General features: G+C 44.8%; 2 protein-coding genes across 3 annotated transcripts; one reads left to right on the top strand and one right to left on the bottom strand.

Annotated features, from left to right (window-relative positions):
• Positions 1–10,034: 10,034 nt before the first annotated feature.
• Positions 10,035–14,907, top strand: LOC123119738 (solute carrier family 40 member 2, chloroplastic). Its single transcript, XM_044539641.1, has 14 exons — positions 10,035–10,379; positions 10,904–11,114; positions 11,196–11,259; positions 11,589–11,713; positions 11,785–11,874; positions 11,999–12,178; positions 12,382–12,456; positions 12,649–12,750; positions 12,840–12,948; positions 13,200–13,346; positions 13,422–13,528; positions 13,630–13,743; positions 13,839–14,143; positions 14,487–14,907. The coding sequence occupies exons 1-14, from the start codon at positions 10,255–10,257 to the stop codon at positions 14,488–14,490; spliced, it is 1,758 nt and encodes a 585-aa protein (XP_044395576.1). The 5' UTR covers positions 10,035–10,254; the 3' UTR covers positions 14,491–14,907.
• A 772-nt stretch (positions 14,908–15,679) lies between these two features.
• Positions 15,680–21,732, bottom strand: LOC123124450 (uncharacterized). Of its 2 annotated transcripts, XM_044545066.1 has the most exons (10): positions 19,890–21,732; positions 19,670–19,777; positions 19,480–19,570; positions 18,800–18,918; positions 18,473–18,676; positions 17,608–17,877; positions 17,344–17,473; positions 17,112–17,245; positions 16,107–16,187; positions 15,680–16,000 (listed from the first exon to the last, which is right to left on the bottom strand). In XM_044545066.1, exons 1-10 carry the CDS (start codon positions 21,438–21,440, stop codon positions 15,914–15,916), a joined length of 2,775 nt encoding a protein of 924 aa, XP_044401001.1. In that variant the 5' UTR covers positions 21,441–21,732; the 3' UTR covers positions 15,680–15,913. The 2 variants fall into 2 exon arrangements, with proteins under 2 accessions (XP_044401001.1, XP_044401002.1); XM_044545067.1 differs by lacking the exons at positions 15,680–16,000; positions 16,107–16,187 and having other exon boundaries at positions 17,108–17,245; positions 17,348–17,473.
• Between the last annotated feature and the right edge of the window lie 271 nt (positions 21,733–22,003).

The following is a 22,003-nucleotide window of genomic DNA, read 5'->3' as shown; positions in this document are numbered from 1 at the left end:
TTTGAAAAACCTTAAGAAAACCCCAAAAAAATAGTTGTAGCTTTTAGCTAGTTTACTTTCTTGCTTGTAGTAGTATTAATTAAAACAAAACACAAGAAGATTTCTCGTTCTTCTTTTGCTTGTTGGGAGCTTTCCCGTGTAAATAGTTTTATTTCTTTTCTTGTTCTTTGGGGGTCGAGAGGAGAAGACCATAATGAAAATGTTGAAGTGGCTCTTATATGCATTATTGTTGATTTAACCAAGAGCCCATATTGCCTTGTCTTCTCATGTTTATTGAATGCTTGCAGATTCGAGCCGAGTCCAAAGCACATGCAATATTATTATTATCATCGTTCGGTCGTGCAAGTGAAAGGCAATTATGATGATATATGATGAACTGCTTGAGATGAGAGAAGCTGGTATGAACTCGACCTCTCTTGTTTTTGTAAATATGATTAGTTCATCATTCCTGATTCAGCTTATTATGAATAAACATGTTTGCAATGACAATTAGAGATTATAGTTGCTTATGCCATGCTTAATTAGCTAGAAGTTTATAATGGTTTATCTTGCGTGCCAACATGTTATTAAAATGATTGTGATGTGGTATAGTAGGGTGGTATCCTCGTTTGAATGGTTCGAGTGACTCGACTTGGCACATGTTCACACATGTAGTTGAAACAAATCAACATAGCCTTCACGATATTTATGCTCATGGTGGATTATATCCTACTCATGCTTGCACTCAACGTTTATTAATTTTAATGCATGTTCATGACTGTTGTCGCTCTCTAGTTGGTCGCTTCCCAGTCTTTTGCTAGCCTTCACTTGTACTAAGCGGGAATACTGCTTGTGCATCCACTTCCATAAACCCCAAAGTTATTCCATATGAGTCCACTATACCTTCCTATATGCGGTATCTACCTGCCGTTCCAAGTAAATTTGTATGTGCCAACTCTAAACCTTCAAATAAAATTCTGTTTTGTATGCTCGAATAGCTCATGTATCAACTAGGGCTGTCTGTATCTTCCATGCTAGGCGGGTTATTCTCAAGAGGAGTGGACTCCGCTCCTCACTCACGAGAAAATGGTTGGTCACCGGGATGCCCAGTCCCATGCTCTAAGCAAACCAAATCAAAATAATTGCAAACAAAACTCCCCCAGGATTGTTGTTAGTTGGAGGCACCCGTTGTTTCGGACAAGCCATCGACTGATGTTTGTTGGTGGAGGGGGAGTATAAACTTTACCATTCTGTTTGGGAACCGCCTATAATGTGTGTAGCATGGAAGATATTGAGATCTCTCGGTTGTTATGTTGACAATGAAAGTATGCCACTCAAAATATTATTTATCTCTATTTCAAAAATTGAGCTTTGGCACCTCTGCAAATCCCTGCTTCCCTCTGCGAAGGGCCTATCTATTTGCTTTTATGTTGTGTCATCATCCTCTTATTAAAAAGCACCAGTTGGAGAGCACCGCTGTCATTTGCATCCATTACTATTAGTTTATATTGAGTATGATTATGACTGGATCTCTTTTACCATGAATTACAATGTTTAGTCAGTCCTTGATCTTCAAAGGTGCTCTGCATTTATGTTTTGCGGTCTCAGAAAGGGCTAGCGAGATACCATCTTGTTATATCATATTATGATTGTTTTGAGAAAGAGTTGTCATCCGAGATTTATTATTATTGCTCGCTAATTGATTATGCCATTGATATGAGTAAACATGAGATCTAAGTGTTATTGTGAATATGGTTAGTCATAATCTTTGTTGAAAACTTGAATGCTGGCTTTACATATTTACAACAACAAGAGCAAACAGAGTTTGTAAAAGTTTTTCTTTATCACTTTCAGTTTATCAACTGAATTGCTTGAGGACAAGCAAAGGTTTAAGCTTGGGGAGTTGATACGTCTTCGTCGTATCTACTTTTCCTAACACTTTTGCCCTTGTTTTGGACTCTAAGTTGCATGATTTGAATGGAACTAACCCGGACTAACGCTGTTTTCAGCAGAATTGCCATGGTGTTATTTTTGTGCAGAAACAAAAGTTCTCAGAATGACCTAGAACTTCACGGAGATTATTTTTGGAAATAATAAAAAATACTGGCGAAAGAATCAAGGCCAGGGGGCCCACACCCTGTCCACGAGGGTGGGGGGCGCGCCTACCCCCTGGGCGCACCCCCTGCCTCGTGGGCCCCCTGGAGCTCCGCCAACCTCAACTCCAACTCCATATATTCATGTTCATGGAGAAAAAAATCAGAGAGAAGGATTCATCGCGTTTTACGATACAGAGCCGCCGCCAAGCCCTAAACTCTCTCGGGAGGGCTGATCTGGAGTCCGTTCGGGGCTCCGGAGAGGGGAATCCGTCGCCATCGTCATCATCAACCATCCTCCATCACCAATTTCATGATGCTCACCGTCGTGCGTGAGTAATTCCATCGTAGGCTTGCTGGACGGTGATGGGTTGGATGAGATTTATCATGTAATCGAGTTAGTTTTGTTAGGGTTTGATCCCTAGTATCCACTATGTTCTGAGATTGATGTTGCTATGACTTTGCTATGCTTAATGCTTGTCACTAGGGCCCGAGTGCCATGATTTCAGATCTGAACCTATTATGTTTTCATGAATATATGTGAGTTCTTGATTCTATCTTGGAAGTCTATAGTCACCTACTATGTGTTATGATCCGGCAACCCCGAAGTGACAATAATCGGGACCACTCCCGATGATGACCGTAGTTTGAGGAGTTCATGTATTCACTAAGTGTCAATGCTTTGGTTTGGTACTCTATTAAAAGGAGGCCTTAATATCCCTTAGTTTCCAATAAGACCCCGCTGCCACGGGAGGGTAGGACAAAAGATGTCATGCAAGTTCTTTTCCATAAGCACGTATGACTATATTCGGAATACATGCCTACATTACATTGATGAATTGGAGCTAGTTCTGTGTCACCCTATGTTATAACTGTTGCACGAATAATCGCATCCGACATAATTCTCCATCACCGATCCAATGCCTACGAGCTTTTCACATATTGTTCTTCACTTATTTACTTTTCCGTTGCTACTGTTACAATCACTACAAAACTATCACTGTTACTTTTGCCACCGTTACTGTCACTATCATACTACTTTGCTACTAAATACTTTGCTGCAGATATTAAGTTATCCAGGTGTGGTTGAATTGACAACTCAACTGCTAATACTTGAGAATATTCTTTGGCTCCCCTTGTGTCGAATCAATAAATTTGGGTTGAATACTCTACCCTCGAAAACTGTTGCGATCCCCTATACTTGTGGGTTATCAGTGGGCATAATTACTAAAAATGTTGATTAAGCAAAAGGTGTGCAACACTTACGGCTGGCAGCTTGTTGAAGGTGTTGAAAGGACTATTTTACTGCATTCCTTTAAAGGTTCATTCAGCAATTTCTTGCTGGCTTCAGTAATTTCTGCATCAGACAGTTGAATGTCATAGTGGCGCTGGGGATCTTTTACATCGCCAGTATATTCGCACATTAAGCCGGGGCGACGTCTTAAGGGCAAGATACTCCAGGACATCCAGCACCGGACAAAGTCGACGCCGGTTAAGCCATTGGCCATAAAGGCTCCGAGCTTTGAAAATGATGGCGCATATTTGGCCCGCTCCTTTGCACTGATCCATGAGGGGAGCGGATGTGTACTGCTAAGTCGGTGATTGCGGTAACCCGGCAGAGGATTCCTCGTCGGCTGGAGATGTGTCTTGACAATAGAACCAAGTTTGGTTCCAATCTTTGGGATGACTCGGCGGCTTAGCATGGGGAAAGCTGACTTCTTTCCTCTTTGAATTGAAACCCCACCAAGTTATGTGTTGGGCCCGTCAACGAACTCTGTCTGACGGTTTAAATAGTAGACTTCTCTGAATAAGTCAACTGTGGGCTCCTCTTGAAGATAAGCTTCACAAAATACTTGGAAATTGCAAATATTGGACACAGAATTGGGTCCAATATCTTGAGGGTGAAGTTGGAAAAAATGAAGCACATCACGGAAAAACTTTGAGCCGGATGGGCTGAACCCCCGACTCAGGTGATCAGCAAAAACAATCACTTCTCCATCCTTGGGTTTAGGAGGATTTTCTTCACCAGGGGCCCTCCAGTGGATGTCCTCTTTCTTGGCTAGGGCGCCAGTGGCAACGAAATTGTTCAGTTCTTCTTCAGTGACCCGGGATTGGACCCAGTTGCAAGCACTATATGCTTTCGCCATTTTTTCGATGATCTAAAAGAAAAGCTATGCCGGTTTAAGATTATATGGTTAAGCCAGCTGTTGGTTTAAAGGCAAATAATAATGAAGCATACAAGGGTATTAAACCGGAGGATGACATTGAAGTTATAAAGATGAGATACTGGCGGCTTAAGAGGGGACTAATCGTACCTGGCGGGTTACGCTTTCTAAGTTAAGTCGCCCACATAATTATTGATTTACAGATCTGAGAAAGGAAAAATTGCTAAGTGCTGGAAAAATAGGTTTCACAGATTGATGTTATGATTTTGGATTTACGACACTTCAACTAATGGAAAAATATCTAGACCTAAATTACAGTGCTTGAGCAGTTCATGTGTCCAGATCGGATTTCTTATGCAAAAGGAGATGCTCTAATAGCAAAAAATGAGTGCTACGACTATCACCGCACAGGAGGGATACCAAGTTTGAATCAAAAATCACAAGCTACAGCGAAGAACGAAGATGAACCCGATGAACTCGTGGAAACCCTAATGGGATCTATGGGAAAAGGAAGGAGGAGAACTCACCAGAGCTGTTGAACGGCGAAGGCGCGCGGACGAACTCTGGTCGATTCAGGTTGATGCAGTGGCGAAGGTCGACAGCGGCGGCGGTGCTCGGGCGCTGAGGCGACGCGAGGTGAAAGACAGAGACGAGAAGGCAAGGGGGGAAAGTGAAAGGGACCCCTGGCCCTATTTATAACGTCGAAAGGATAAGTGGCATGCGCGGGAATCGAGGAGGTTGTGAAGGAAACATGCCCTAGAGGCAATAATAAAGTTATTATTTATTTTCTTATTTCATGATAAATGTTTATTATTCATGCTAGAATTGTATTAACCGGAAACATAATACATGTGTGAATACATAGACAAACATAGTGTCACTAGTATGCCTCTACTTGGCTAGCTCGTTGATCAAAGATGGTTGAGTTTCCTAGCCATAGACAAAGAGTTGTCATTTGATTAATGGGATCACATCATTAGGAGAATGATGTGATTGACTTGACCCATTCCGTTAGCTTTGCACTCGATCGTTTAGTATGTTGCTATTGCTTTCTTCATGACTTATACATGTTCCTATGACTATGAGATTATGCAACTCCCGTTTACCGGAGGAACACTTTGTGTGCTACCAAACGTCACAACGTAATTGGGTGATTATAAAGGTGCTCTACAGGTGTCTCCAAAGGTACTTGTTGGGTTGGCGTATTTCGAGATTAGGATTTGTCACTCCGATTGTCGGAGAGGTATCTCTGGGCCCACTCGGTAATGCACATCACTATAAGCCTTGCAAGCATTGCAAGTAATAAGTTAGTTGCGGGATGATGTATTACGGAACGAGTAAAGAGACTTGCCGGTAACGAGATTGAACTAGGTATTGAGATACCGACGATCGAATCTCGGGCAAGTAACATACCGATGACAAAGGGAACAACGTATGTTGTTATGCGGTTTGACCGATAAAGATCTTCGTAGAATATGTGGGAGTCAATATGAGCATCCAGGTTCAGCTATTGGTTATTGACCGGAGACGTGTCTCGGTCATGTCTACATTGTTCTCGAACCCGTAGGGTCCGCACGCTTAAAGTTCGATGACGGTTATATTATGAGTTTATGTGTTTTGATATACCGAAGGTAGTCCGGAGTCCCGGATGAGATCAGGGACATGACGAGGAGTCTCGAAATGGTCGAGACGTAAAGATCGATATATTGGACGACTATATTCGGACATCGGAAAGGTTCCGAGTGATTCGGGTATTTTTTTGGAGTACCGGAGAGTTACGGGAATTCACCGGGGAGTATATGGGCCTTATTGGGCTTTAGGGGAAAGAGAGAGGAGAGGCTGCGCCCCCCCAAGGCCTAGTCCAAATTGGACTAGGGGGAGGGGCTGCGCCCCCTCCTTCCTTCTCTTCTCTCTCCCCTTTCCTTGACTCCTACTCCTACTACTTAGAAGGGGGGAATCCTACTCCCGGTGGGAGTAGGACTCCTCCTAGGGCGCGCCATAGAGAGAGGGCCGGCCCTCCCCCTCCTTCACTCCTTTATATACGGGGAGGGGGACACCCCTTGGAGACACAACAATTGATCTCTTGATCTCTTAGCCGTGTGCGGTGCCCCCTCCACCATAATCCACCTCGATTTATATCGTAGTGGTGCTTAGGCGAAGCCCTGCGCCGGTAGAACATCATCATCGTCACCACGCCGTCGTGCTGACGGAACTCTCCCTCAAAGCTCGGCTGGATCGGAGTTCGAGGGACGTCATCGAGCTGAACGTGTGCTGAACTCGGAGGTGCCGTGCGTTCGGTACTTGATCGGTCGGATCGTGAAGACGCACGACTACATCAACCGCGTTGTGCTAACGCTTCCGCTTTCGGTCTACGAGGGTACGTGGACAACACTCTCCCCTCTCGTTGCTATGCATCACCATGATCCTGTGTGTGCGTAGGAAATTTTTGAAATTACTACGTTCCCCAACATGCTGAAAAATGGATATGCGACAGCGCAGACGCCTCGATTTTCGGAAGCTTATTAAAAGAGAAGGTATATTAAGATTTGGGCCTTGTGTAATATTAATGACAGGTGACGTCACAGCGGGTTACTACGATCTTAAAAGATGATGTCACGGCGGGTTACGGGGCCTCGCAAGAATAAATGAAGAAGGATTTTTTCTAAGTGTTGAAGATTGATATGAATAAGTTCAAATCAACCTGGGGCCTAATGTTGGGGATATAACTATTGGGTATGACCCTCCCAGGAGGGGCCGGGTTATACCGCTGGTGGTTTGTTATGACAAAGCCCATAAAGATGTTGAAGATGGCGGTTCACGAAGCAGGCTTACTGAAGGCCCAAAACCCAAAGACGACTTAAGGCCCAACAGGTGTAAACCGCCATATATGTATGACTTGTATTATAAGGCATGTATAGTTAGTCACCGAGCCGGACACGTTGTGTATGAGCCGGCCGGGACTCCGTGAGCCGCTGGGCATCAACCTGTGTATATAAAGGGACGACCCGGCGGCGGTTTAGGACGAGAGACAACAGGTCGAAAGCTAGGTCAAGCATATTCGCTCCCTGGTAATCGAAACATAAGCAATACCACCTCAAACTGGATTAGGCCTTTACCTTCACCGCAAGGGGCCGAACCAGTATAATCTCCTTGTGTCCTTTGTCCCGTTTAACCCCTTTAAGCTAACCTAGTTTCGATGGCTCCACGACTAAGTCCTTCTGCTAGGACACCTGCCGTGACAATTCCACGACAGCGACCGAACCTTTACAAACAAGGTTGGGGGCAATCTGCACAACTTAATTGGAGGCTCCCAACAATACCGCAAAGCTTCACCACAATGGAATATGGCTCCGAGGTGACCTCAACCGTCTAGGGTGCTCAAACACCTAAGAGTAACAAGATCCGCAAGGGATTAGTGAGGGGAATCTTCTCTTGGTGGAAGTGTAGATCGGGGCCTTCTCAACCAATCCCTAAAAAAATCAACAAGTTTGATTGGCTAGGGAGAGAGATCGGGCGAAAATGAGCTTTGGAGCAACAATGGATTTTGGGGGAGGAAGAGGTGAGTCTTCTTGAGGAAGAAGACCCCCTTTTATAGTGGGGGATAAGATCCAATCGTTATCCTCGTGCTCAGCCCGCAGCGTGCGACACTACCGCTCAGAGGAGCGGTACTACCGCTTGCCACAACGGTACTACTGCTTGACCCGACGGTACTACCGCTGGGACTGTGCTCAGCAGCTTACGAAAGCACAAGGGGAGGGACAAACGGGAAAACGCCACGACCGGTACTAGCAGCGGCGGTAGGTGCGGTACTACCGCTTATAAGCGGTGCTCCTACTGCCACCGCTCGATTGGGCCTAGTCGGGGTCAGCGGTAGTAGGACAGAGGGACTACCGCTGAACCCGACACGAGAAACCCGAGGCCCGAATCGAGGCGGTAGTATAGCGGTACTGGAGCGGTACTACCGCCTGCCTACACAGGCGGTACTACCGCTGCTGACCGCGGTACTACCGCTGGCTTCAACCTGAGCCACTCCAACACAAAGGAAGGACACTCCAAAGAAGCGGGAAAGAACTAGGGGTGCAAGGGAGATGTGTACGTGTTGATTCCACCCAAACCTTTCTGATACGGACCCCATCTTGATGTATGGTAAATCCTACGAATCAAGTCCACCGAAAATAAAATGAAGGAAAAACACCGTCTTCTCTTTTAAACACCGAGGGGTAGAAATCGTCTCGTGCCGTATGAAGGAAAATCTGAAATGCTCAATGCACACGATTAGTCCGCAAAGGCATTGTCATCAATCACCAAAACCACTTAGGGAGAAATATGCCCTAACAGTAGACGGCCGGGAAGTCGTCGTGCTAAGGCCCCATATGACCAGCGCACCAGAACAGCAACTGCCGCCGATGAAGAGAAACATAGACCGGAAGGATCCAACCTGCAGACACACAAACGTAGACGAACGAAGACCGGATCCAGCCGGATCCACCGAAGACAAACGCCGACCGGATCCCACGAGATCCGTCGGAGACAAACCTCCACACGCCTTCCGACGATGCTTGAAACATCACTGGGACGGGGGCTAGACGGGGAGAACCTTATTCCATCTTCAAGAAGCCGCCGCCGCCTCATCTTCTTTAGCATGGCACAAACCCTAACAAAAACTCAGAAAAGCATCTAAAAACGGAGCCCTTCCGCTGGCAAGGGCCGGGATCCACCGTGCCTCCATGGTCCAAGGACCATAGGAGATGAGGCGGACCGGCGGTGCCGGTGAGAGGCAAGGAAACCCTAGATGGGAGTTTCGCACGTGGGCAGGAGCGAAGGGTACTCGTGATTGCAACATGAATGCATTGGTTGAATACAAAGCTCTCGAGTTTCCTGCAAACGGTCCGCCCCATCTCCGATGGCCTCTGAGCCATGGAGGTACGGAGGATCCCCCCCCCCCCCCCCAGCGCCGGCGGGAGGGACCCCGTTCTCGTTCTTGTTAGATTTAACGTCTTTGGTTGGGGCTGTGTGGCGGTGGCGATGTCACTCAGTAGGAATAATATCTCCCACGTTCTATCCCCGCCCGATGGTGAGTCTAGCATCGTCGGAGCGCGTGTGGAGGTTTATCTCCTTTGGATCTCGCGGATTCGGTCGGTGCTGGTCTTCGATGGATTTGTTTGGATTTGGTCTTCGTCCGTCTTTGTTTGAGTGTTTATAGATTTGATCCTTTTGATCTACGACGTTATTATTCGGCGATGTTTGCTGCTCTGGTGCGTTGGTCCGCACAACAACTTTCCGACTGTCTACTACAACAAGGTTTTTCCGGCTCCAATGGCGGAGGAGGCGATGACGGCGGCGCGCCTTCGGCTCACTTCAGTGCTTGTAGTCGTCGCTAAGTGGTCCATGGACATGGTTGTAATTTTTATTACATCTGTTATTTGTACTACCATGATTGAAGAGGAATAGGCTGAAAGTTTCTCGTAAAAAAAAGCTTCCCACACTTTTTTTAACTCTATCATTATGAAATAAACTCTTTTACTCTCAGAAAAAATAAGGGAATAAAAAAAAGTCCTCAAATCGATGCTTCCTCGAAAGTCACATTTCAAGCACCGGATGAATGGAAGGAGGACAAGAAATTTGGCGTCTCAAAATCGTGACATGCGGCTGCCTTCCCGGTCACAAACAACCTCATTTTTTATAACAAAATCATAAGCAACCGAAAAATCGTCACCCGTTCGATTAAAAATCGGACGGCGCTTAGGCCTCCGTTTATCCCCTCCCATATCCTCTTTCCGCTCTCTCCCTCTCTTCCTCGCTGCCTCAGTTGGCAACTTGGCGCTCCCTTTGTCTCTTCTTCTTCTCCCTCCTCCGCCCCTTCTTCCACCTCAACCTCATCAGGATAAGGTAGCCAGTGGTACGGCACGCTTCCAGAAGCTCCCGCCGGGCCCAACCCCGCCGCCAGCGCCCGGTCCTTGAGAGGCTGCATGCATGAGTAGTCGCGCTGCCGCCGCCGCCGCCGCCGCAGAGGAGCCATGGGGATGGTTACCGCTGCCGCCCTTCTCGCCTCATCGCCGCAGACGCCGCTCGTCCGCGGGTATCTCCCCGGCCTGCCGAGGCTGCGCCTGAGGCCCGCCTCCCCCTGCGTCAGCGCGCTCAGGTGACTGCTTGCTGTCTGCTTTGCGTTTGTTTGAGATGCTCTGGATGCTTGGCGCTTATTGCACGCGAGATATTGGATGTTTAGCATGAAAAGTTTTAGCCGGGGAAGAGATTGAAAGGACGCGGGCGTTTCTTGCTTTGGGTTATTGGTTTGTTACGGCCTCATGGATGGTCTAGAGATAAGTTCAAGTCAGGGCAGATTTAGGCTTCTCCGGTAGCTTAGCTTGGTATAGGACCTAGCAAATGCAGGTGGCGTTGGCACTTCACTTGTGGGTCTATTTTTTATTAAGTGACAACGGAGTTTGTAAGGAAGAGTGTACATTAGTTAATGCGATGAATATTTTCTTGTCAGCATGTTTTCGCTTGAGCATGCGTGCTGATTCCTACGTTGTTATTTTAGATCATCCACAATTGAATTAGCAAAATGTTAGTGGGTTGATGTATGCCAAGTTAGTGGATTGATGTTGCTTTTGTTCTTGGGTTACAATGTTTCAACTTTCAACTAACATGCTAGTATTTTTCCAGGTCAAACAATTTTGTTCAAAGGTGTTACATAGCAAATGTTGAGGTTGATGTTAGCAATGTAAATAAGGAAGAGGAGGCTTTCGATGATCATCCATCATTACCGCCAGGCTGCTCTATTCCAGTTGTCAATATCCTAGGAGATGTTCTAGATTCTAGTCCTTTTCCACCAAATGATAGTGCTCAGCACCATGCCGATTTTGAGGAGCTGCCGGTATGGATTTTCTTTCCTCCACCATGGTCTTCGTCAAATAGTTTTGTTTTGTCTTCTTCTGACAGCCTGTTCATAATTCAGGTCTTATCTGAAGGAGAGCAACAAACATTGGCCGCCACTCCAGCTCACCCTGCTGGACTATATGGTAAAGTCATTTTCATGGCACCATAGTTGGATTATCTTTATATACTGTTTACACTTTACGCGCTAAGCCATGCAGTTAATAATTAATAATGTTGCTCCTTTTTGAGGAATATGGGTTCATTAACCAAAGTATCTGCTATTGTAATATTTCATAATTTGCAGCTTATTAATGTTTTCAGTTTTCAACTCCTAGTATGTGACAAGCAGGGCATACCTACGCCTAGTGATTTTTAAAATCTTTTTACAAAAAAATTAAAATAATTGATGGGCAAGCCTCCCGGCAATCCATCTATCATGGAACTTAATACCCCTTTAACATCATTTATGCAGCTCTCTATGCTAGCTATTTGTTTGGTAACCTTGTGGAACAGCTCTGGAATTTTGCTTGGCCTGCTGCCCTGGCAATTCTTCATCCAAGCCTATTGCCTGTGGCTGTTGTTGGTTTCTTCGGAAAGGTACCCACCGCTGTGCTAAATTCAAGAGATGTTAGTAGAATCAACAATCTAAATTATTTTATGATTTCCAGCTCTCAGTATTTCTCGGGGCTCCAATAGTTGGCAAACTTATGGATCATTTCCCGCGAATACCCATGTACACAGGATTGAATGCTGTCCAGGTACTTGCTTTATTTTCTCTGCTTTCTTACATTATGGGCAAAGAAAATAGATTGCTCTAGATTATAATTTTATGCACAATGAAAAATAGTTTATGCCAGTTTTCTTCTCAACCCGACTATGCAGGTGGCCACTCAGTTAATATCAGCTGCAATGGTCATATATGCTCTCAAGAACGCGGGCCGTACTTCTACATCAGCTTTGCTTCTCAGGCCTTGGTTCATTGTGCTAGTGATAGCCGGAGCTATTGAAAGGCTTGCAGGATTGGCACTAGGAGTTTCCATGGAGAGGGACTGGGTTGTGCTGGTATGGTTGCTAATCCACATTAATTTTGCAGATTCTTTCCTATTTCTTAACAATGAAATGCATTCCACTCCTAAAATAGCAAGTGTTAGCGATTTAGCAATGAGAACTTGTCATTGTAAGAAACACTTATGAATACAAATAGCTTGTTTTCTTGTCGATTTTGACCAACTGTTATGCCTCACTGTTCTTCTTTCTCTATGAAGTTAGCAGGAACAAACAGGCCTGTTGCATTAGCTCAAGCTAATGCCATGCTTAATCGACTTGATCTTCTTTGTGAGGTGAGATAGTCCTAAGTCCTGACGATATAGAGCTTGCATCTTTTTATATTTATGAAGACTTCGGGAGATGACAAGATTGTTTGTTTGGTGGATCTTGTTATCTTATTATTCTGTACTTTAATCACAGCATGCAATCAATTTTGAGTGGAAATTATAGTTGCATAACATGCATAACCATTTTGGATGTCGCAGACCGTTGGTGCTTCAGTTTTTGGCCTTCTGCTCACCAAATACGACATAGTAACCTGTTTGAAGATTTCCTCTGCTCTAATGATATGCAGTTTTCCCATTCTGGTATACCGCATATATCTTTAAGCTGAATCTTGAATCACCAGATTTAGCATACATTAGCATACTCACAAGATGCTGTATGGTCTTTTTAGGTTATGTTGGGTCAATTAATTAACAGCGTCTCTTGTCATGCGCTTGATTCCTCGAGAACCCCCAGTGATGAATCTATTTGTGCTGATCTATTGGATGTCCGCAAGATAGGTGAGGAAGTTTTTCTTAGAGAATGTGCAAAAGCTTTGCCCATGTTACCATTAAGCAGAAAATCAAGTAATATACTAGAGTCCAGGCACAAAATGATTTTTCATCCATTTAAAGGAAAACCCAGCACCAAACGTAGCAACACATCATAATGCCTAATCTCACAGTGGATCGTCCCAGTGAGGAACTTAGATCAAATTAGTTATTTAAGTTCAGTTATATGTGGATGTTCTGATATTCTCTCTACCATTCAGTTCAAAATGGCTTAAGTTCTATCAAGCATGGCTGGAATGAGTATAAGCAGCAGACAGTTCTACCTGCAAGTGTTGCTACCGTGTTTCTAAATTTCAACGTAGCACTTGCTCCTGGCGCGATAATGACTGCATTGTTGATGCATCGGGGTATGTTTCACTTTCCCAGCTCAAATTTATCAATTTCAGAGAAATGTCTACAAATTAGTAACAGCTGTTTAACAGGTATTAGTCCATCTATCGTCGGTGCTTTTAGTGGATTGTGTTCTGTTATGGGTCTTGTTGCAACATTCATCTCCTCAAGCCTGGTGAAAAGAGTTGGAATTCTAAAGGTTGGATCTATACCTTTTTCCCATGTCTACACTATTTGTCACAATTGATGCTAACTTACCTCAATTTTCTTTGGTGCATACTGTTATGTTATAAATACCAGGCGGGAGCAGCTGGATTGATATTTCAAGCTTCACTCTTGTCAATTGCTCTCACAGTGTATTGGGCTGGACCCATCTCACAGAGAACACCTCTGCTTATCTTCCTTGCTTCCATTGTGAGAACTAGACCTTAGCTACAAATTACCCTTCGATTAAGAGTTTGACGAGTACAATAGACTAAACATTGCGGCGGTTTCCTGTTAATTTTCAGGCATTATCTCGGTTGGGGCACATGTCTTATGATGTTGTGGGGACACAGATCATCCAAACAGGAGTTCCTGCTTCAAAAGCAAACCTTATTGGAGGAATGGAGGTTTCAATTGCAAGCCTTGCAGAGTTAGTCATGCTTGCTATGGCTATAATTGCCAATGACGTCTCTCATTTCGGCTTCCTGGCGATCCTGTCTGTATCGTCTGTTGCTGGGGCAGCGTGGATGTTCTGTCGGTGGTTAGGAAATCCAACAGATGAACAGAGGGAACTTTTCATTTTCGATCCTCACTTCCAACTTCAAGCAACGTAAGTTCTAATTCGTTCCATTAGCCCATTACTTCATGAAGAACATACCAGTGCCCAAACGCATTCGACTTCCATACTAGAGTTTCACTGCCAAGTGTTATGTCATGAGGCCTTCATACTTTATACAACTGTTTTTCCAGTCAGCCATCCTAAAACTGAACTGTAAGCAGGATCATCAAAGTAAAAGAAAAATGTTATGTAGTCATGATAACACGTGAACATCAAATTGATATGTAAACAAATGTTTATGATTCAACTGTTAAGGTGTCAGTTCAACATCCCAACAGACCTGCTACTGCTTACAAATGACACTTACGCAGAGCATCGCCATCTTATCTCGCAGATAAAAGCGGGAGCAGAGCAGTGGGCGACCGAGCGCCCAGTTGGCTTGCTGCCGCTTGTGCTCGGAGTCATACAGCATATCCCATCTCTTGTCTTGCAGATAGAAGATGCACCAACCAGACGCATGCTTGGACCCGGAGTCGAAATGGGACTTGCGCTGCAATGATCTGAAGATGTTGTAGAGAGTTGCTGTTACATCTTTGACTGAATACAACACACACTTAGGAATTAGACACAGAGACACCCATTTGTTCGTTGTAGTCTGAGCCACCCAGCAGAACTCAACTTGTACATCTCATTTTCTTTTCTTTCTCTATCTGCTGTATAGACCTACTATCAGTTACATCGTTGCCTGTTCTTGCTGAGGTAGAACGAACGTGACTGTCGCTAGTTGTAAATCAGTAAGGTTTCGTTCTTGGATCTGATACCTGCACTACAGCTGCTCCCTCAGAGATTTTTCCTCTTCGGTCCGATTTTGAGTGGTGGTGCAGGACAGAAGGTGATGGATCTTTCCCGGATTTAGGTGCGGCTGTGCGTGTGATTAACTAGAATTACTGTACTGTCTGATGATCCTGTGTGTATTAGTATTTGTGGGCTCACGTGCTGTACATGCCAGCGCTCAAGTATATATAAAGTACTAGAAGTGTATAACTACAGGGTATGAAAAAAGGACAATTTTAGTACCTAGTCTCAATGCTGTGAAAAAGAGGACAGTGGTATCCCAGCCCCCTCTCTCGGAACTATCTCCTACGTTCTTTCTAAGCTAACAAGATTATAATAGCATCAACCACATGACACATGTGGTAAGCAATTTGAACTATTCAAAAAAAAAAGATTATAATAGCATCAATTTTAGTACCTAGTCCCAATGCTCATATCTGTGAAAAGGGTTGACACTTTCAACAACAAAACCGAAACAATTTTTCTTCTTCTCCAACAGGCATACAAATGAGCGTCATCTTGTATTAGAGAGAAAAGGTCAAGATGACGCCAGAGACAAACAAAGGCCAAAGGGCCATAATAAACAGAGAACGAAAGCCCTCAAGGCTACCTTTAACAAAGAAAACTCAGAGAAAGGAAATAAAAACAGCCAACAGCGGATCCCTGATGGTGATGCATCAAATTACTTCTCTCAGCTAGCTATTGTCAACATTATGGCTTCAGAGAAAATGGCATTAGAAGTCAAGGTATGCATCACTCATCAGTTCCAACTTCCATAGACGAATACCATAAAGCCCTTCTTTCGAGTTAAGAACACACAGAACAATTTATACCATCTCTGAAGAATTTATCTGTATTCGATGTCAGAGTGTGACCAAGCCAAACAGCATCAAAATAGTGGCAATGAAACAAAAAAAAAACTGGGCCCAGAGTTGGCTCTGATCGTCAGACAGAGGTTTGCATTCTGCAAAGGAGCTATACAACAGTCTACTTGATGACCTCGAAAAATAGAACTTCAGGCTGGAGCTTGCAGTCCTTGAAACGTTCTAGCAAATGCTCCCAGCTATCTTCTCTCTGCATGGAGGAAGTTCACACCAACAAATCAGCAAGTTAAGAATAAAATGGCTACAAGAAAGAATACAGGGCCTTGATCAACACCCAGGAGTCACGAGTAACTTACCTCGACAGTCTCGAAGCCATATATGACCCACTTGTCCTCGTCGCGAGCAAAGCAGACGTAGCGGTCATCAGCATAGCAGATCTGCAGGAGTTTGGATTGCAAGCTAGCATAAGATGGATGCTAAATTGAACTGCATTTGCAAGGAGTGACAATGCTTGCATATGTAAGCAGGCAAATTAAGTAACCAGAGCATTAAACCAACTTTGCAATAGGCCTGTACTATACTCAAAGCAACAGAAGAGTAAACAGAGACAGAGAGATAGGAAGTGTGCATATAAAAGGTTACTCCAGCAGATGTTCTGCAACCACTCCATGTGATTTGATGAGGCCATTTCCTATTCGCTATAAAGGGAAGGAAAATAATGCAAAATGTACTTGTGAGAGCAGCAGACTTTAAAAGGTCTAACCAGTTTACCTACATATGGTACTTCTTCAACCGTTCAATCAATGGAACGTTTATAAAAAGAACTCAGCGACATAAGGATCACACAAGCTATTGATTCTTGCTGAAATTCTTCTGTCGAGTCTTCTAAATATCTTGATATAAGTGAAGTAGGCAGGAAAAATATGCCACAGATAGGACCATTCAAAAACTTGCAAATATCTCTCCAACTCCAAGTACGAACCAACTCAGATATGATGTATCATAGTTTAAACCTTCTATCCACTTCTTTAGAAATAGCAGGAAAATGCCTTGTCAATGTAACCTAGGCAATTTGAACCAGGTGACAACGCCATTTAACCTTTATCCGTTTTGTTCCACAAAAATAAGAATCTTGCTTCAGTCTTAGAACAATACCAACTTGGCCTCCAATAACAGTCAAGGAACAGTAAATAATTAGCAACACAACTTATAAAAGGTCATGAACGTCAACCAATACAAATAGCTCATTGCTTTTTCTCATTTCAGGATTACCTTAACATGAGAATTAAATGATAGAAGTATTTGTTCACCTCCATTAACAATTCAATTTAGGAAAATAGAATAGTTTGCTGTGCACGTACCATGGAGGTGACAGCATACATAGCTGCAGAATGAGCACTTCTGCAAAAGAACTCAGTGTCAAGGGGAGACGTGATGCCAGCCAGAACTTCAGATAGTGCATCCTGGCTTTCACTGCCACCCAGCCAGTTCAAAACTGCCAACATGATGAATATTTGTTGGTGTAAACTACTGCAAGCTATGATGTATGAATAAAATAAAAGCCAACTTATAATTTGAGACAAGTAGCGTTACCTACTGTAAAGAAGTGTGGTGTGTTTGAAAGAAAGAGATCAATATTCTGCAGACTTCCACAATGGTCGCATTTGTTGTCCTCGCGAAACTGTTCATCCAATAGAACCGGAAGCTCTGCAAAGGACTTGATCTGTACAAGGACAATTAAAATGTACAAGGACAATTAAAACCTCTAGTCAATATTTCCTATTTTCTAGAATACTCTTGCGTCAATATCCACCTATACAATGTTGGCTAGGCAGAAAACTATTGCAGACAGCATACCTTTGCTGTTTGAGGTGAACTGGCATCAAGTTTATGGAAAAGTGTGGTATACAGGTATTCACCGCCAGACTTCCCACAGCTACAGCTGATTTGAGCATCGAATTTGATCCCAAAAAGATAATGTGTTGGGCATTTGCAATCTCCGCACGTGATTCGGTTCACTACATGTCTCTCGGTCTCCTTGTTTTCTCTAAAACGCGAACAGGTTTCTGACATATGCAATTCAATGAGAATTGTGGCCACAATCTCAGAAGCAAAAGTATTCCCAACCTGCGGAATTGATTCACCAGGAATTCAGGATTACTAATTGCGTGCATGATCATATAGGACAGACGCAGAATGCAGTTGTTTTTAGGTCAATACTTTACACACAACGTAGAAGAAACACAACAGCGATGCAAAACACAACAGAGCTTACAATAACAACATACTCCCTCCCTAAAGAAATATAAGAGTGTTTAGATCACTACTTTAGTGATCTAAACGCTCAGTGATCTAAACACTCTTATATTTCTTTACGGAGGGAGTACCTAAATTCGCCCATTCTAGTGCATATACTTGGTATCAATATTCAGCATGCATAAATATACAGTAAATAACAAGAAAAAACAAGTTAATTCTGGTATGAACTAGGACTCTTTCCCTCTGTGGAGTGTAAGATACCACATCTATGTTTTGTTCAAAACAGTTCCAGACCTCCAAAATGACCACAAAGTAAGAAATGAACACATGCAAATAAAATAAATTGAAGGTAGCATCAGCACCGAACTGGATTACATACTCTGCTTTCACTTTGTAATCTAACTTCAATTATTTTTTGTTTAAACGGTCTTGCAAATATATGCAATGGTGATTATGGTCTAACCTTTTCAGTGCTGCAATCTACAACTCTGCAGAGACGAGTCTTCATGCAAGTCAGTACAACATCGGTTAAGTGGTGGTCGTTTTTCTCCCAAGAAGAGAAGATTTCATAAAATTGCTGTACAATGCAGGGATTTTCAACTGACGGGATCCATACAAGTGGCTCCATCAGAAGTTTGTCTCTGAAATGCCTCAGATTGCACAATGACTGCACACATACAAAGGAAATTGTAGGCTGGTTTTTCAGATTGCCCAATGACAGGAAGACATACATAGGAAATTATAGGCTGGTTGTTAAAAGATCACATGACCAGATGCGGGTGTCTCTTACCTGTATGATTACACTCAAGATAGACAATTCTTTATCAGCATTGTTCTTGTTGGAAACAGTAAGGCTTTGTTGAGAACTGGAGGTGCTTGCCATTTCCTTGACAGATTGGCCAGAAGTTCCTGTATTATGAAATTGTAAGAAGTATTAGTGACATAACAGAGCATATTTTATATTGTAAAACTGGGAGCATGCAACAACATATTTGTTAATTCAAAAAAGTATTTTCCAAGAGGTTAGACTGAATGGAAGTTTTCCTTTGGAACTGAGTGCAAAGTGGCCTATAGGAAAAGAGGACATCCTAAGGATTCAAATCCTACATACCAGATAACTTCTAATAGAATATTACACTGTAAAAAACCTCTAATATAGTGCTCCCTCCGTCCCAAAATAAGTGTCTCAACCTTAGTACAATTTTGTATTAAAGTTAGTACAAAGTTAAGACACTTGTTTTGGAACGGAGGGAGTAGTACTCAAAATTCCTAAGGATGGAAATACTAATAAACTACATAGAAATTCCTCTGAATCAAGGAGGCATAAAACAAGCAGACTAGGGCAATGCCAGGTTTAGATCGCTGAGATATAACTTAATTATTTGCTATGACAGCAGAGGAACAAAAAGCTCCTGGAAAAGTCAATGTGACATGAGTTAACACAAATTCATTGGGCAGCAGGAATTTTACCGGATATAATATCAATATTGGCATCAGCAAATCCAATACGCCTAGTACCAGGATGATTTAGATAAAAAGGAATCCGTTTCTTCAATTCTATCTGCAAAGATGGTTATCAGTTAGCACACAATATGGGCAGTTGAGCCAACAAATGGGCATATATAACTATAAAAACTAATCACTGCAGATGTTAACAGACCCATTGGTATGATCTCGCAAGGGGAAGAATGATTTCACGATAATCCACAACAGTAACTTGAAGAAACTTTAGCCACAATTTCTCTATTCCAGAACAGCACTCCTGAAACTGCAATCAACAAGCAAGCCAATCATTAGTGTGATAAACATCACTATCAACAGAACAGTAAACTAAGGAAGAATGCTAAACTGAAACCATGCCATATGTAGAAGTGCTAGACCTCAGTGCTAAGTGTATCTTTAGGCAACATCCTCAGCTTCTCCCTGATGCTCCCAAGGATCTCAGATCCTTCTCTGCATTTCCTTTGTCGCATTTCAGCGAAGGGCTCTGCCTGTATTCCAACAGATGGTGAAAGCAGCAAGGATTCAAACATATCCTGCACCCTTGGTAAAAGGAAGGTTTCAGACTGGCGGTTGAGAGTTATCCCAACCAACGAGTGATCATCCTGTGATGTATTTTCCCAATATTCTGGATCTATAAGTGACTGCAGCTTCCCCCAGAGCTCATCTCGGTGCTTGCTGCACGTGTGTTGCCAGAGCGAACTAGTGTCCGAAAACTTCTTGCCATCACAACGGGAATTGAGGCAAATCCAGAAACTCCATGACTCCTGATTCTTGAGAAAGCGCGTTGCATCAGATATGGTCTTTGCTGCTGACTTGTCGATTCCATCATAGTGCGCATGCAGCGTGTCAACCGTAACTGATACGACGCGTTGGCCCTGCAGTGCATTCTTCATAGAGGACCAGTATAGTGCAGCCACAACTATGATCTGCTTGAGCAAGACACGGAGCTGCTTCTTGACATAAGATACTCTGGCATCAGAATCTGCCCCAAGAGCAGCCATGGGAGGTATGTCATCCCACTTGGGGTCATACGGTGTCTCGATGCGAAGTGCCCGGCGGCACTCTCTCTCTGCAGCATCAAAGTTATCCAGGACGAACAAGAGCTTGGCGTGGAACAAGGCAACCATGAGCGAGTGGTCGAAGTTTTCTGCCGCTTGAGACACGGTGGTGAGCGCGCGGCGCAGAAGCTGCTTCTTGTCCATTGCCGGATCGAGGGCGCGGACTGGTGCCAAGTCGATGTACGCGCGGAGTAGCTGGGCGCGCGGCGAGTAGGGGTAGGTCTCGGCGAGAAGCTTTGCACGGTCTCGCGCTTCATCGGCGGCAGGCCCGCCGAGATTGCTGGCGTCCAGCAACTTGGCGGCCTCCAATGGCAGAATCCTGTGGTTGATTCTTTTCGCGAAGCGCTCCATGGCGATGCTGGCGCTCTTCACGGCGTCGCGCCTTCTCTCCTTCGAGCTCGAGTCCCCGCTCATGTCGTACACCACGTTGTACAGCGCCGGGTCGGCTTGGTCGTTGTTGGCGACCGTGTCGAGCATGCGGAGAAACTCCTTCTGCGCGTCCTCGAAGCGACGGCAGTCGGCGAGCGCGTCGGCGTGGTCGGCGTTGGTGACGACGCAGCCGGGGGCGAGCCGCGCAGCGGCGGAGAAGGCGTCGAGGGCGGCCTGGCGGTGGTACTTCTCCAGCGCGGACGCGTTCTCGTCGTCGTCTTCGTCGTCGCTGTGGGCGCCCCTGTCGTTCCGCGCGACGAGGAAGGCGTGGCGGTGGATCAAGCCGGCGAGGTTGAGGGCGACCGCGGAGCCCGGGTGCACGGCGGCGAGCACTACGGCGCGGGCCACCGCAGCCTCGTGCTGGTCGTCGTAGTGGAGGTTTAGAACCTCCCGGGCCTCGCTGCGGATGGACGCGGCCTCCGCGGCCTCGTGGTTCGCCATCGCCGGGGCGCTCGGAGAAGTTGCCCGGCTGGCGTGGAAACCCGGGGGGATGCGCGCGAGGTGTTCGCGGAATTGCCGCAGAGCGCGAGCGGGAGCGGGAGCGTGGCGGTGGGCTGAGGCCTAGGGTTTGGGTGGAGGAGGCGAGTTGCGGGCGGAAACGGGAGGGGAGGTGGAATGTGGGATTGACGAGGCGGCGGTTTTGAGTTGGTGAAGCGTGGACGGGGAGGAGGAGGAGGAGGTATTTATATTCAGCGTCGGGAGAGCGTCGGGAAGAAGACGGGTGGTGGACCTGACGACTTTTGGAAGACCAGATCAGGAACAGCAAAAGTGCCGGTGATCGAAGCGGGAGTCGTTTGCTAGGCCAACTCTTTTTTTTTCTTTTGAGAAAAATTCACTGTAGACCCCGTAACTTGCGCTGGTTGTGGTTAGAAATATTCGAAATACAGCAACTAAACTTGCTCTAGAGGGTCATTTATGGTTCAAAGTACGGTTTGCTCTACGTACGTGCTGATCTGGCCCAAGTCAACCTGTGACAAGTGTACGCTGACTGCCACATCTGCTAG

The sequence above is a fragment of the Triticum aestivum genome, chromosome 5D (genome assembly GCF_018294505.1).
Source record: "Triticum aestivum cultivar Chinese Spring chromosome 5D, IWGSC CS RefSeq v2.1, whole genome shotgun sequence".
Lineage (NCBI taxonomy): Eukaryota > Viridiplantae > Streptophyta > Magnoliopsida > Poales > Poaceae > Triticum > Triticum aestivum.
This window is presented reverse-complemented; position numbering and strand designations above follow the sequence as displayed.

Coding starts and splice junctions, on each gene's coding strand:
- LOC123124450 (XM_044545066.1), bottom strand. CDS start 21,440: ATGGCGAACCACGAGGCCGCGGAGGCCGCGTCCATCCGCAGCGAGGCC. Junction 18,677..18,799: donor TCTTGAGTGTAATCATACAG/GTAAGAGACACC, acceptor GTATGTGTGCAG/TCATTGTGCAATCTGAGGCA. Junction 16,001..16,106: donor ATGGCTTCGAGACTGTCGAG/GTAAGTTACTCG, acceptor TCCTCCATGCAG/AGAGAAGATAGCTGGGAGCA.
- LOC123119738 (XM_044539641.1), top strand. CDS start 10,255: ATGGGGATGGTTACCGCTGCCGCCCTTCTCGCCTCATCGCCGCAGACG. Junction 11,115..11,195: donor CCGATTTTGAGGAGCTGCCG/GTATGGATTTTC, acceptor TTCATAATTCAG/GTCTTATCTGAAGGAGAGCA. Junction 12,179..12,381: donor AGAGGGACTGGGTTGTGCTG/GTATGGTTGCTA, acceptor TTCTCTATGAAG/TTAGCAGGAACAAACAGGCC.